At 38.4% G+C, this 12642-nt stretch overlaps 1 protein-coding gene across 3 annotated transcripts in view; it reads right to left on the bottom strand.

The window, feature by feature from the left end:
• STK32B (serine/threonine kinase 32B) overlaps window positions 1–12642 on the bottom strand; it is a 157542-nt gene that overhangs the window by 117567 nt on the left and 27333 nt on the right. For 2 of the 3 annotated variants that reach the window (XM_064418674.1, XM_064418673.1), the window contains exons 2-3: window positions 10988–11043; window positions 3103–3254 (exon numbers count right to left, since the gene is read on the bottom strand). In XM_064418674.1, the coding sequence (XP_064274744.1) occupies window positions 3103–3254; window positions 10988–11043 (208 nt within the window). The remainder of the gene's footprint in view (window positions 1–3102; window positions 3255–10987; window positions 11044–12642) is intronic. The other variant, XM_064418675.1, reaches the window with a different exon arrangement.

Below are 12642 nucleotides of genomic sequence, written 5' to 3'. Positions count from 1 at the left end.
CTGAAAAAATGCAGGCTTAGTAGTTCCTGTTACAGTTCCTTTGTACATTTACAGTGCAATCAACAAAACAGTAAAATCTAGCTCTGAAAAATGAAACTAATCTAGCTGCAATTACTACAGAAGAAATGCAGATTCAACTGTTTCCTTCCATTACTGTGTCAGGAATTGACTCATAGGAGCAAAACTCATGGATTCGTGCCAATCATCCAATATAAGTTATAACTACAGTGTAAATGTATTTGATGCAAATTATTATTGCATCTAAACTGCAAGTAGAAATACATTAAACAGAGTTCTAGTTCACCAACAATCAATGAAAATGTTATTTTAAGAAATTATTTCTGGGAACAACATATTTAATGACTATTCCATTCATACTTGCAGTGTTCCTTTTCCCATGGTAGAAATAAAAATGTAGTTTCAAATATTAAATAAATGAAATATAATATGTTTAAAAGCTTCATATGTCTTGAACAGATGTGACCATTTTTCATGGATCATTTATGATTTTTGTTCTTTTCCTTTGTTGCAGTTCAATAACAAAGTTAATTATTTGAAGATAATATATTGAAGATAATTATTTGAAGATAATCCATTATTTGAAGATAATAATAATTCATTATTTGAAGATAAGATTCATTACTTGAAGATAATTTCAAGTAGAATATCTTGAAATTCAGCTGAAATTTGAGACAGAGAAGTCAGAGGTCTGGAAAATTCTACTGTAGCCTGCAAGTGTAGACACTCCAGAAATATATCACAAATTAATTAAAATTAATTTAGGATTGTTCAAGGCTAATTTTTTTATAGAAACATATTTTAAGCCTGATACAAGGAAAGAGTTATTCAGGGTAGACTAGGTTAATTTTGGGAAGGTTCAGGCTCAAGATTTCCCTTTGCTGTCCCAGGGTAAAATACAGGTTCTCCAGCAGTTCAGCAGCTCACTCTGGAGTCAGATCTTTGAACCACCAGACATTCGAATGGGCGGTGTTTGAGCGAGCACTTCAGGTGAAAATAATAAGGGCCAATGAAAGTATTTTTTTGAAAAATTTCTACAATTCTAATTGTATTAATTTTGAGTCCCTGAATGTCAGTAGAGCCTCATACAAAACCACAGAACCACTGAACACCCTGAGGTGGAAGGGACCACAGGAATCATTGAGTGCAGCTCCTGGCCCTGCACAGAACACCCCAAGCGTCACACCGTGTGCCTGGAGCATTGTCCATATGCTTTCTGAGCTCTGTCAGGCTGCTGCTGTGGCCCCTTCCCTGGGGAGCTGTTCCAGTGCCCAACCACCCTCTGGTTGAAGAACCTTTCCCTGAAATCCAACCTAAACCTCCCCTGACACAGCTTCAGGCCATTCCCTGGGGTCCTGTCACCAGTCAGGAGAGTGAAGAGATCCGTACTTGTGGACAGAATGGTCAACTATAACCATTGCTAGAGACAGCAAATATGAAACATTGTTAGTTCACTGAAGTATCTTGAATAATGTCCTGTTTGCCTGAAATATTTTGCAACTCCAGCATACTATATTTCATTTTCTGCATTTCTCATACACACATAGAGTATAACATTTGAGTCTTGATATCCTGTGATGGTATCTTAGAAGTGTAGGAAGGATAAAAGGCATCATAATGCCCAGTGCATTTTAAGGTATTGCTTATTTCAAGTTTAATCTTTGGCATGGAAAAAGAAAATGAGAAAGAATATTTATTATCTGAGTATAACTCAGTAATGGGAATCTAGCATTCTTTTTGTTTCACAATAAATATTTGATCTTCAGTCTTTCAGCACTGCTATGTTTATCTCTCAGATCACATTAACCTATGACTGTTTCTGTGCAGTGTCTAGTTACACAGTGGAAACTTCCACACCTCCTGATAAAGAACAAAAGTGTGTGGGATTTCAAAAAAGGTAGACAAATACATAACAGAGAACTCCACAGGCTCCTAAGATGAATAACATATCTTTGATAGAGAAATACCAAGACTACAGCTTGCTGGAACCTTGTAAAATATACTGGGAAGGTTTTGTATTGCAGTCACAATGATGTATTTTTTTAAAGCCTTCAACAGGGTACTAGATTAGCTCAGATCATTCATATCAATGGAAGAGCACATATGTATGTATATAATTAGGTCCTTTTGGACCTAATTTGGAGTCAATTTTGGGTTCAAATGCTTTCTATTAAATTGCAATTACACTAAAGCTGTTTTCACTCAAGACAACACAACTTGGCTTTTAATTTGTGAAAGGTGCTAACCTGGCACCAGGAGTGAGCTAAGGGATGGGCAGAACACTGTAGGTTGGGCAGTGACCTCAAGTAAGACAGCTAAAACTCACAAAATGCAAGATCAGTGTGCATTGTAACCATCTGCAGCCAATCAAGCTCTTCACAGGCTGAATAATTTTCATATTATAATGGTTTATGTCCCCCTACCTCTTCATTTTCTGAATGACACAGGTCATTAGATAAGGAGGGAAACTCTGCATCCCATTACTACAATCACTACAAAAGCCAGCAGGCATTATCACACTACATAAGAGCCAGCAAATATTTTAATCTGCTGGTGTAGATGAAGTTAGTTATTGCTTGACCAGCATTTTCTCACAATCATGTGTGACCAAAAGATTCAGGGTCTAGCATGGAGAAGATACAGGAAATTCCAGGTGACAAAAAGGCACTTTTTTACTGTCCTGTGACAGTAATTTTTAGAAAGTAATTGAGTTTTGAATTTTCTCTGAATCAACTTTAAAAAATAAAATTAATGGTTGGATTTGATATTCCACAGCTTTATTAGAGAGGTTTAGTCCACGTATTGTCAAAAACAAATGGGGCAGGACAACACATTTCAACACAGTGTTGTAACAATTTGGAGAGAAACCAAAGCAAAAATGAACAGATGAATATGATGTTTATTCCAATTTAAAAAAACACCTTTAAAATATTAATGAAAAATAAAATTCCCTGTGAAACCTAATACCTTTAACAAAAGAAGTCACCAAGTTCTTTTCAGCTTTCCAGCCTTCCATATTCTGAACTGATTCAGCAACAAGGAGAAAATGAGAGCTCCATGAAAGCATTTTAATGATTTTCTTACCACAGATTGACTAGGAAGGGATGTTCCAGGCCTTGCATTATCTGCAGCTCCCGGAAAACATTGCGAACTTCATCTCTCTCAATGCATTTCTGTTTATTCATATACTTCATGGCATACATTTTCTTGGTGTCTCTCTTCTGTACAATGCACACCTAATTGGCAGCAAAGTAAAAGAAAAATTTTGACACCTTGAGAAAGTGAATTCAATTGTGACTTTGGATAAAAGGAGTCTTTAATGATATTTCAATAATTCAGATCTGGATATTGCAACTGAGTAACACATTCACTTCAGAGCTCTGCAGGATTCTTTGTAATAGACTGTAATTAAAAATTAACAAAAACCCAACCCTGTATAAGATGAAATGGGGACCCAGAAAAATATCATAACTTTCAGAACTTACATGGTAAAGCTGAGAGTAACATTCTGCAATGGCTGAAATCACAGGCTATTTAATTATTCAAAGAAATTGCTGCCTCCTGCCCAGGAAAATGCTCAGTCATTGTCTTCATTCCCACAAGTCAATATTCACATCTTGATTACTGCATCATAAACCTTGCCTGTGTTCCCAAGGCTCAATATTTCATCTAAATATCAGAATTATGCTCCCTTAATTACTGTTGAAAGGAAAAGAATTTTCATACAGGTATTCATCATAGTATTTCTGAATTCACAAGAGACCATTACAATGATTTAGTCTCTGGCAGTAAACATCCACGCTTTTACTTTTTTTTTTTTTTTTTGACAAAAGCCAAATAATGTAAATGCATGAAGAAAATCTTAGTCAGGAGAACTTCCACAGGAATTCTGGATTTCCTTTTGTCATGATATTTTACCTTGAGAATGGAGCTGGAGACTGGCACCAGCACCACAACCAAGCATCAGGTTAAGTACAATTTTTGGTAACACAGAAATACTCAATTGTTCTAAATGTATTGGAAATATCTGGTATAGGTATCCCAGGCCTGCAGTGTCTAAGTTCTGAGGTGTTCTGGATGCAGTTGGTGTGGGCATTATTCTTTTATTTGTATATTTAAATACATGCACACATGCATGCTCCCATATTTTACCCACAAAAAAATTATACTATACACTCATAAATTCATATTAAGAGATCAGATTACAATACAGTGACAGCCAAAAAGAAATCCCTTCTCTCTGAGTTTAAGGAACTTATGCACCCAATATTTAGGAACAATCAGGAGTAATAAACATACCACAGCTGAAACTGGGAGGAACAGGGCCAGTAAAGTCAAATCATTTCTCTGAAACTCTGCTTTCATAAAGTGTGTCCTTGAGCACAAATCTACTCCAAACAGAGGAGTTAATAGAGCACCTTTAACCTACAATGATAAGGCATGATGTGTTTCTAATTACCTTTCCCAGTATCAGGACATGTTCTGCTATTAAGAAAAACAGGGATGGTAACATTTTGTTTTGAGCCCATCAATGTTGCACAATGGTGAGTACTGAAGTGTTGTTTTATTTTTCACCTTGGACTGTTATGAAAGATCTGAAAATTGTTGATGCTCTTAAGATAACTAAAGGTCCACATATGGAAAGAACCCTGGCTGTGGAACAATGGGGAATTGTGTTTGGCCTTTTGCAGGAAGAAGTAGCAAGTGGGATTGAGCTGAAACTGAGTGGGAAAAGGAAGGATGAAAATGAATTGTTCAAGCTCCCACAGTTCCTTCAAAAGCTTAAGCAGAATTTTCAGGGGCAAATCCTGACATCCTGTCTTAGAATATATGGAGAATCCACTTTAGTGAGTCACATTATAAACTGCAAAATTTGGGGATTTTAGCTCAGAACCTAAGTCCAGAAATTCAGCCATGTACGTTAGTTTGCATCATGATTTTCATGTACAACTTGGCCAAGAGTTAGGTGTTTTCAGAAGCCCCTCAGTCCATTACATTAAAAGCCTCCCTATAGAAGGGTTGATTAGAGAGACTGCTGAGAGAATGGGATTTTACTCAGCTGAGAAGTACAGGTTTGACCAATGTGGCCAATCAAGATCATATGCTGCACCAAAATATGTAATGGAAACCAGTTTTGCAATGCTGCTGGGACTCCAGAAAGCACTCAGCTCTCTTACCTGGCAGTAAAGACAAGGGTGCTCAGCACAGCTGAAACAGACCTTCTGTTGTTGGTAGAAGCTTGCCTAACACACAGCTTCAAAGCAGAATGATAGTAAACATTTTCTAGCAATGTGTACCTACGCAAATCCTTTAACATGGTTACAAAATCAATAGGATTTTAATGAATATAATGAAGCTACTTCCTACTAAAAATCAGGAAACACAACCTGCAGCCATGTTGATGTTATTGTGAAAAATGCCTGACATTGCTATGACAGCACTGGATCGTATTGGAGATCTTCCCTGGCATTTCTACTTTCCCTGGTACTTCTCCTGAGCAGGACATCAATGGATTGAAATTTTCCACTAAAGCAAGAAAGAAAGGAAAAGCCCTTGAGCCCTTCTAACATATGCAATCTTAATGGGAAATGTTTAAGTTGGGGGGTTTTTGTGGCAAAGGAGCAATTTTAAAATAGGGATAAACAGGTGCTCTGGAACCTCAACAAAAAAAATTCTGTGATGACTCATTATGATGAGAGTCTGTGCAGAATTGCCTTATTTACATGTATCAGTATGGAAGCCTGTCACACTCACACTCTCTCCATTTTTCTGTGAATATCATTTACCAAAGGCCAGACAGTGTGATGATTCAGAGCAAACACGTATTCTGAACTCAACAACTATTCAGCTTCATAGTCTTAGAGAAGGATAGCAGCCATCTCCATAAGGTATGGATCTAAAGAGGTACAGGGGACTATCTCTGTACCTGGAATGGTAGAGTCCCCTCTAATGTCCCCTAAAGAGGCTGTAGATTGCCAGTTTGGATATAGGCATCTGTGTTGTACATGTTTAAAGGCAGGCATTATGAACCCCATTAATTTTCTCTGGAATGGTATAGTGCTATTTTTAAAAATCTTTTGTGAAAATATTCCCTTTCTAAAGGTTTTTTGGGTTTTTTTTACTTCTCTTAGTTGTTATCACAGGGTGGTGTCTTTAGTTATTTCTGCTAGAAAGTAACAGTGAGCTGCCTTAAAACATATCACGTTAGAAGAAATTTGACCAGAGAGTGACTTTCTCTCAGAATTTGGGGGAGGAAGCTAATAGATTATGGCTGCAGGGCCAAGCTTCATTTTTCACGAGCAACATGTGCTGTGGCTCACTTCTAAACTACCTTCTTGGATTTCCTCTGATTTCACATGCAAAAGCCAGAGGAGATTGCTGAAGAAAGCTGCATAAAGCTGTGTTGGCAGAGAGCAACCACGGGTAGCTTCAACAAAGTTCTTCCCAGAGCAAAAGATGGTGATGGCTGAAATATCAGACTTGCTGCAAAACACAGATTTTTCCTGTTTCCCACTAGAAGAGACTTACAGCTGCTATGTGCATGGTGTGGAAAGAACAAGGTGCACTTAGTGTCAATTTTGGTCTAAATTTAGCACAGGAGTACTTAGACCTCTCAGACTGCCTCCAGATGTGGTTTCACATAAAAGAGGAGAGAGGCAAACCCTCAGCCAGAAGAACCTCTGCATGAGGCCACTGTCAGGTGGAGAGCTGGAAGCTGGGGTGCTCACTCCCCCGTGCTCCTGTGTGGTGTTTTGCATCTCACATCAGCAGATGAGATGGGGCAGCTTTGGCTGCCATGAGGAGTCCCAGCCCAGCAGAGGGGCTGTGGCACTGCACGGGCAGAAGCTCTCACCCAACACAGAGGGCTACAAAGAAATCAGATTCACTCCAGATGGGAATTGATGAACCTGCTGTTGAGCATCTGCCTGAAATACTGCTCCCTTGTCTGTCCTACCCAAATACTGCTCCCTTGTCTGTCCTGCCCATGTGCTCTGAAAAACTAGTTCTCATAGTCTTAGCCTACAAGCAGAGCTGGCAAGATTTACTCAAAGAAGCTGGAGAATGGATGTCTTTAGGCTGCCAGGGGATTTCCTTTAAACAGGGAGATTCATTCCCAGATTCCCCTGAGCAAAACATGACATCTGGAGCAGCCAAAGCATCTGCTTAGTATCCTTTCATATTAACTCAAACAAAAAAACAGGTCATAATACTGTCAAAAAAATATTAATATTCTGCAGTTGTGTGCTATGTTGCTTTTAGGATAGAAGCATATTTTTTCTGAAGTATTTTGCATAGTATTTACCCTCAGTCAGTGCAGACATGATTCTGGGCTCCCATATGATTTACAGGACTGTAATTTCAATTTTACTTCATCACAGGAAGTCACTGTTTTATTCAAGCAAATTAATCAGAACTAAGTCTTGTGTCTCAGCATCTTAGACAAACAGGAGAGTTTGTACCTTGAAATTATAATTTGAATTCAATTTAAGGATGTTAGATTGTTTAATATAACTACTCCCATGAACAGAGAAGTCAGAGAAAATTGGTACTATAATATCTCTGAGAACTAGTTGTTACACCTGAATACAAATTATTTTGCAGCAGTAACCCTGCAATTATGTGGTTATTGTTGCACTAAAGGACAATGAGAATTCTTGTATTTCAATCCTCGTTGGTTTTGTACTTATTGGATGATCTTCAAATATATAATTTTTTCAATATTTTATTTGAAAAGAGTGATAGCTCTACATATAACAATATTGAAAAAAACCAGCCAGATGAAGCAGGAGACAGCACTTCTATCATATCATGTGTCCCTGTTTCTACTGTCTCTGCCCTTGCAAAGGAGCATTCACCATACAGGAAAATAAAACCACACTTTCGCACCATACAGGAAAATAAAACAAGCCTACTTTATGAAGGCTTCGTTGATTTTGATCCACTCTTCTCCACGGCACTCAGGAAACTGGTGAAAGTTTCTGTATTTCTACAGAAATATCTAATTTTTTTACAGTTTATATAGGTGTGGTTCTTGTGAACCCACTTTGGGGAATCTGTATTGGTGAAAATAGAGTTGCACGATCCTCAGAGAACATGTTTAAAGTATGAGCTCCCTCTAAACTTAAATCCTTATTTTGCAGTTGTCAAATGCAACAGGAACATCCTTGGTGTAACAGGTTTCTTTTTCCCAGATGAGTACAGGCTTCTGACAAATCACCTTGTTTTTCCTTCCATGGGCAAGGGAAAGAAAGAAGCCCATTTTAAAATGACCTATTATAACATAGCCAAAAGCAAAACATGGTAAATCAGTCACCATTTCAAATGTCTGTCTCTGTGAGTCAGTATTGCCTTTATTGTTCATTTAGAAGCCTCGTTGCTGGCAACTTTTCCTATTATTGTCCTTCTGGAAGTACCTGGCAGCAGAAAATGTCAAAAAAGGATGCAAGACTGTTAATCTCTATTGCAGGGTGTTTACTGCTCGGGATCTGCTGTGCTCTAGCATCTTGCAGAGTGTAACACCATGTTCAGTACCATGCTTTCTTAAACTGCCTGCTTCCTTTATGGCTCCTCTGTGGCCTTTTCTGTTTTCTGAGAGCAATAGGATGTTTTAAGACATGCTCTATTTTTTTTTATTTTATCGCTCTTGGTACAATATCTCTGTCTCTCTCTCTCAATATTTCTTAAATTACTCTGGTTGCCACAGCAACCGCAGGCCTGTGCAGGATATTGCTGCAGGAGGTATCTGGCACGGCAGACCCCTGTGCTGCTCAGCTCTCTCTTGTGCACAGAGCTCAAGGTGATGCTCAGCACCTCAGCTCCTCCACTGGGCTGCCTGCCTCAGCAGCTGGCACCTGTCCCCCCGCTGGCTTCAGAAATCAGCTCCCTGCCTTGCCTTTGGCATTTCCAGTTCACAGTCACATTTGCTGTCACAGGAACTCCTAGGCCGTTTGGTACCAAACACTTTGTATCTCAAGTTGTTGTCTTTTCTGACAAGTGGCCACCTGCTTTCAGCTGCTGCTCTGTACCCAGTTCTTCTTAGGGACACCTTAAGAGCAGGTGCCATCTCCTAGACACTGTTGCATATTTTTCAGGAAAAGATACACCAGCAGTTTTGAGGAGGGTAGGTAGAGTAACCCCAAGCATGCTCTTTTTTCTGAAAAAAACCAATCTCACTTCAAAGGTGTCCTTTGAGAGCCCAGGTTGCGCCTTGTTAAGGGACAGGTACAGGAGGTGAGGTCTGAGCCTGCTAGCACCATCTCAGCCACAGCTTCTGTGTAAGTTGGCTGCTCTTTTGTTCATGCCAAATGATGGGCAAGCTGTGGCAGAATGTGTGTGGCCACCCATGGAGCAGTTCCCACACTGCTGGGCAGGCACATGCAGGTGCCCAGATAACACCCCAGGGATAATACCTGGGGTGTTGTCTGGGCAGACAGACACTGGCACAGAGCTGGGGTACTGTCTGCTGCACACCCAAAGAGGCACAGACAGGGCAGGGATCAGTGGTGCCCCAGCAAGGTGCAGGGCACTACTGTAAAAGGAGCTTTCTGGCTTCAGTAACCTTGCTTTGTCAAGGTGATGGCAGCTCTTTGCTTATGTTTTAATCTTCATAAATCCAGGAAATTATTTTTTGTTTGTTTGTTTGTTTGTGGAAGACCTTTACATTAGTTATGTTTGGTATATTCCTGTTACTAATAATTCCAAGTACATTGGAAGAGGGCAGGTTAGAAATTCTGATCAAACAAGTTTTGTTTGTATATTAAAAATTTTGTCAAGTGAATTCAGAAGTAGGCAATTTGAAGCCAAAAATGCTGAACTCTAATCTAAGTAGCTATTCCTCTGTGAGGGTCAACATGATTTGGATATGTCTTTAACTTTTTTCCCTGTACATAAGTTTCACTCTTGGACCTTCATTTAGTTTGACATGGTATTCCACCTCTGTATTGTGATTATAAACAACCACAGATCTCCGCTGCCCTGATTTTAAGTACCTTTTTGCCCAAGCAGGATATACTTCTATTGACCTCAAAGAGGGTTTCTGCTGAAAACTACTGAATTGAATAAGGACTGTGCCATGAAGGACCACGCTGTTCTGCAAGAAGTATTTCTGGCCTCTCTAAAATTAAAGTCATTGTTCTGCATGGAGGCCAAGAACTAACAAAATCCTTTGTGTGTTCTTAATGCATGGCTACAGAAGTGCCTCACCAGCACTGAGCTGCCATACACTCAGGAATCATTGAAATCATTGAAATCAAGAGCCAGACAGCTGTTGTTTGATCAGTCATCTGATCAAGTATCACTTATATTTCACCTTCACATGTAGTCCTGTGAGAATTGGTTTCTAATAGTTTTAAATAGCATTTTCTCAGACTTTGTGGCTTTTTATTTGTATTATATGTGGCTATGTGGCTTTATATTATAGATTTAAAACCTTGTTATAATCACTATTAATAGGAAATAAATGTTGTCTGCTCAAGTGTAAACAAACCATTAATCTTCTCTGTTTCAGAAAAATCCTGTTGAATTGAACAAACATTTACTCAATGATCATAATTATATTGTATGTCAGTTTACACAGTCCCAAGAGGATTTATTCTATGTAAAATGCCTTCAAAATACTGCAATTATTTTAAAGACACAAATAAGCTCAGAGATTTAAGAACAAAATCACTTGGTGGACTGTCTAAAGAAGTAGTCTGTACCTACCTTTTTGTTGATTTTTGTTTCCAGGACAGATTTCTAAGTTCTGCTAATCTCCATTTGCGATAATTAATTATTATAATAATTCTTGCTCAATTATTTTTAATGAATAATAGAAATAATTTAATGAAGAGACAGTTCATACTGGTGCTTAGATGTCCTTAAGAAGGAAAATGTTACAAAAGCTATATTCTTTCACCATAATCAAGCCAGAAAAACACAAAGGTATTCCCTATTAGACATTAAGCTGCTAAAAATAAGTTGATCTTACCTTTCCAAAACTCCCTTTCCCAATAGCCCGCAATATTTGAAAGTGGTCAAAGTTAACTGCAAAATAAAGGAAGAGAAGAAAAGGAAAATAGTTTGTAGTGTGCTAAGTCAGAATCAGAAATCAGATAAGAAAAGAAATTACAGTGTGTCCAACTAACATCTTTTTACAATGTGGTATTCCATTTTTCCTCTTAAAACACCAAATATACTTAATAGCTAGCAAAGAAGAAGTTTGCTTTAAAATATGCTGCATTTATTTTGTTCCTCAATTCATCTCAGATCAATGTCTTTAGTGCCCAGTATCTTCAAAAAGAAATATATCTCTGTCCTAACCAAGTAACAAGACAAAAGTTAGAATTTTGCAGCCACTAGCAAAAACTGCTCAGCATTTTCCAGAAATATTGAGATGTACTAAAAGGACACTGAATAATTCAAGTAAGTAACACCCTCTACCTACAGATATGTAATAACACATGGTTAGTATCTTTACAGTAGTCACTCTTCAGGATAATTCCCATACTTTGTTACAGTGATGGAAGCCTGTTCCATGATGAGGTAGTATGATCACCAAAGTTTTCCACCTTAATGCAATACATAGTGCTAATATTGTAAGACTATTTCATAATTTTAGCATAAGCTTGTTTTGTGAGGTTGCATTTATGTTGGAAGTGGAATGGATTTACTTGCACCTCAAGAAAATCTGACAGCACAGCCTGCTCTAGACACTGAAGTGCTTTGCTGGTAGGGTGAATGAGATTTCATTTCTCAGAAATACCATTTTTATTGGTGTTACATGAGTTTAAACACAGCATGACCTTCAAATCTTCATTGGTATATCTGGTGGTCTTAAAAAAATTCCAACATCCTGAATAAAACTGATGCAAAGTCACTGAAATACAAACACGACAATGTGTGATACAGTTTTTACGGTTACTTCTCAGAAAAAATCACACTTAGAGCTAAATTCAGTGAACCAGAGATGACAAGGTTCAGTGCAACATAACATGATTTTTTAAAATTAAAACTTATATTCCTGGCTTTGGCCATGGACCTTCATCTATGCACCTGTCATTGATGTAACAGTAACCAGCAAAATTGTGGAGACAGACCATCACTGGAAAAATCATAGAACCATACAATGGTTTGGATTCGAAGAGACATTAAAGATCATCTCATTCCAACCCTCCTGCCATGGGCAGGGCCACTTTTCCCTGGACCAGTCTCTCAAAGCCCCATCCAACCTGGCCTTGAGCGCTCCAGGGATGGAGCAGCCACAGCCTCTCTGGGCAGCCTGGGCCATGTCCACCCAAAAATATGGTAACAAGAACAAACACAACAAAAATGTGACACATCAAGATGAAGGAGAAAATTCTATAAAACTCATAATACAAATATTTGCCAAAAAAGTTATCCATCTCAAGCTAAGCTTTGCATAGAAAGTTGAAAGGTTGATAGCTATCCAGCCTCTAAAACGGGTAAATATCTTACTTTCTCTGTTGCAATAATATCTCATTTACACTATTAACACCACAAAGAATTTGTTTATTTATGCTTGCTTATACTGCCTTCAAGGAAACATGGTTGCTCCTTTCATTAGTGCAGCATAGCAACCACCTTCCTGGTAATTGCTGGAGACAAATCAAGCCCAGAGCTGAC

This window comes from Passer domesticus, chromosome 4 (genome assembly GCF_036417665.1).
Source record: "Passer domesticus isolate bPasDom1 chromosome 4, bPasDom1.hap1, whole genome shotgun sequence".
NCBI lineage: Eukaryota > Metazoa > Chordata > Aves > Passeriformes > Passeridae > Passer > Passer domesticus.
Note: the sequence above shows the minus strand (reverse complement) of the source record. Positions and strands in the feature narration are given on the sequence as shown.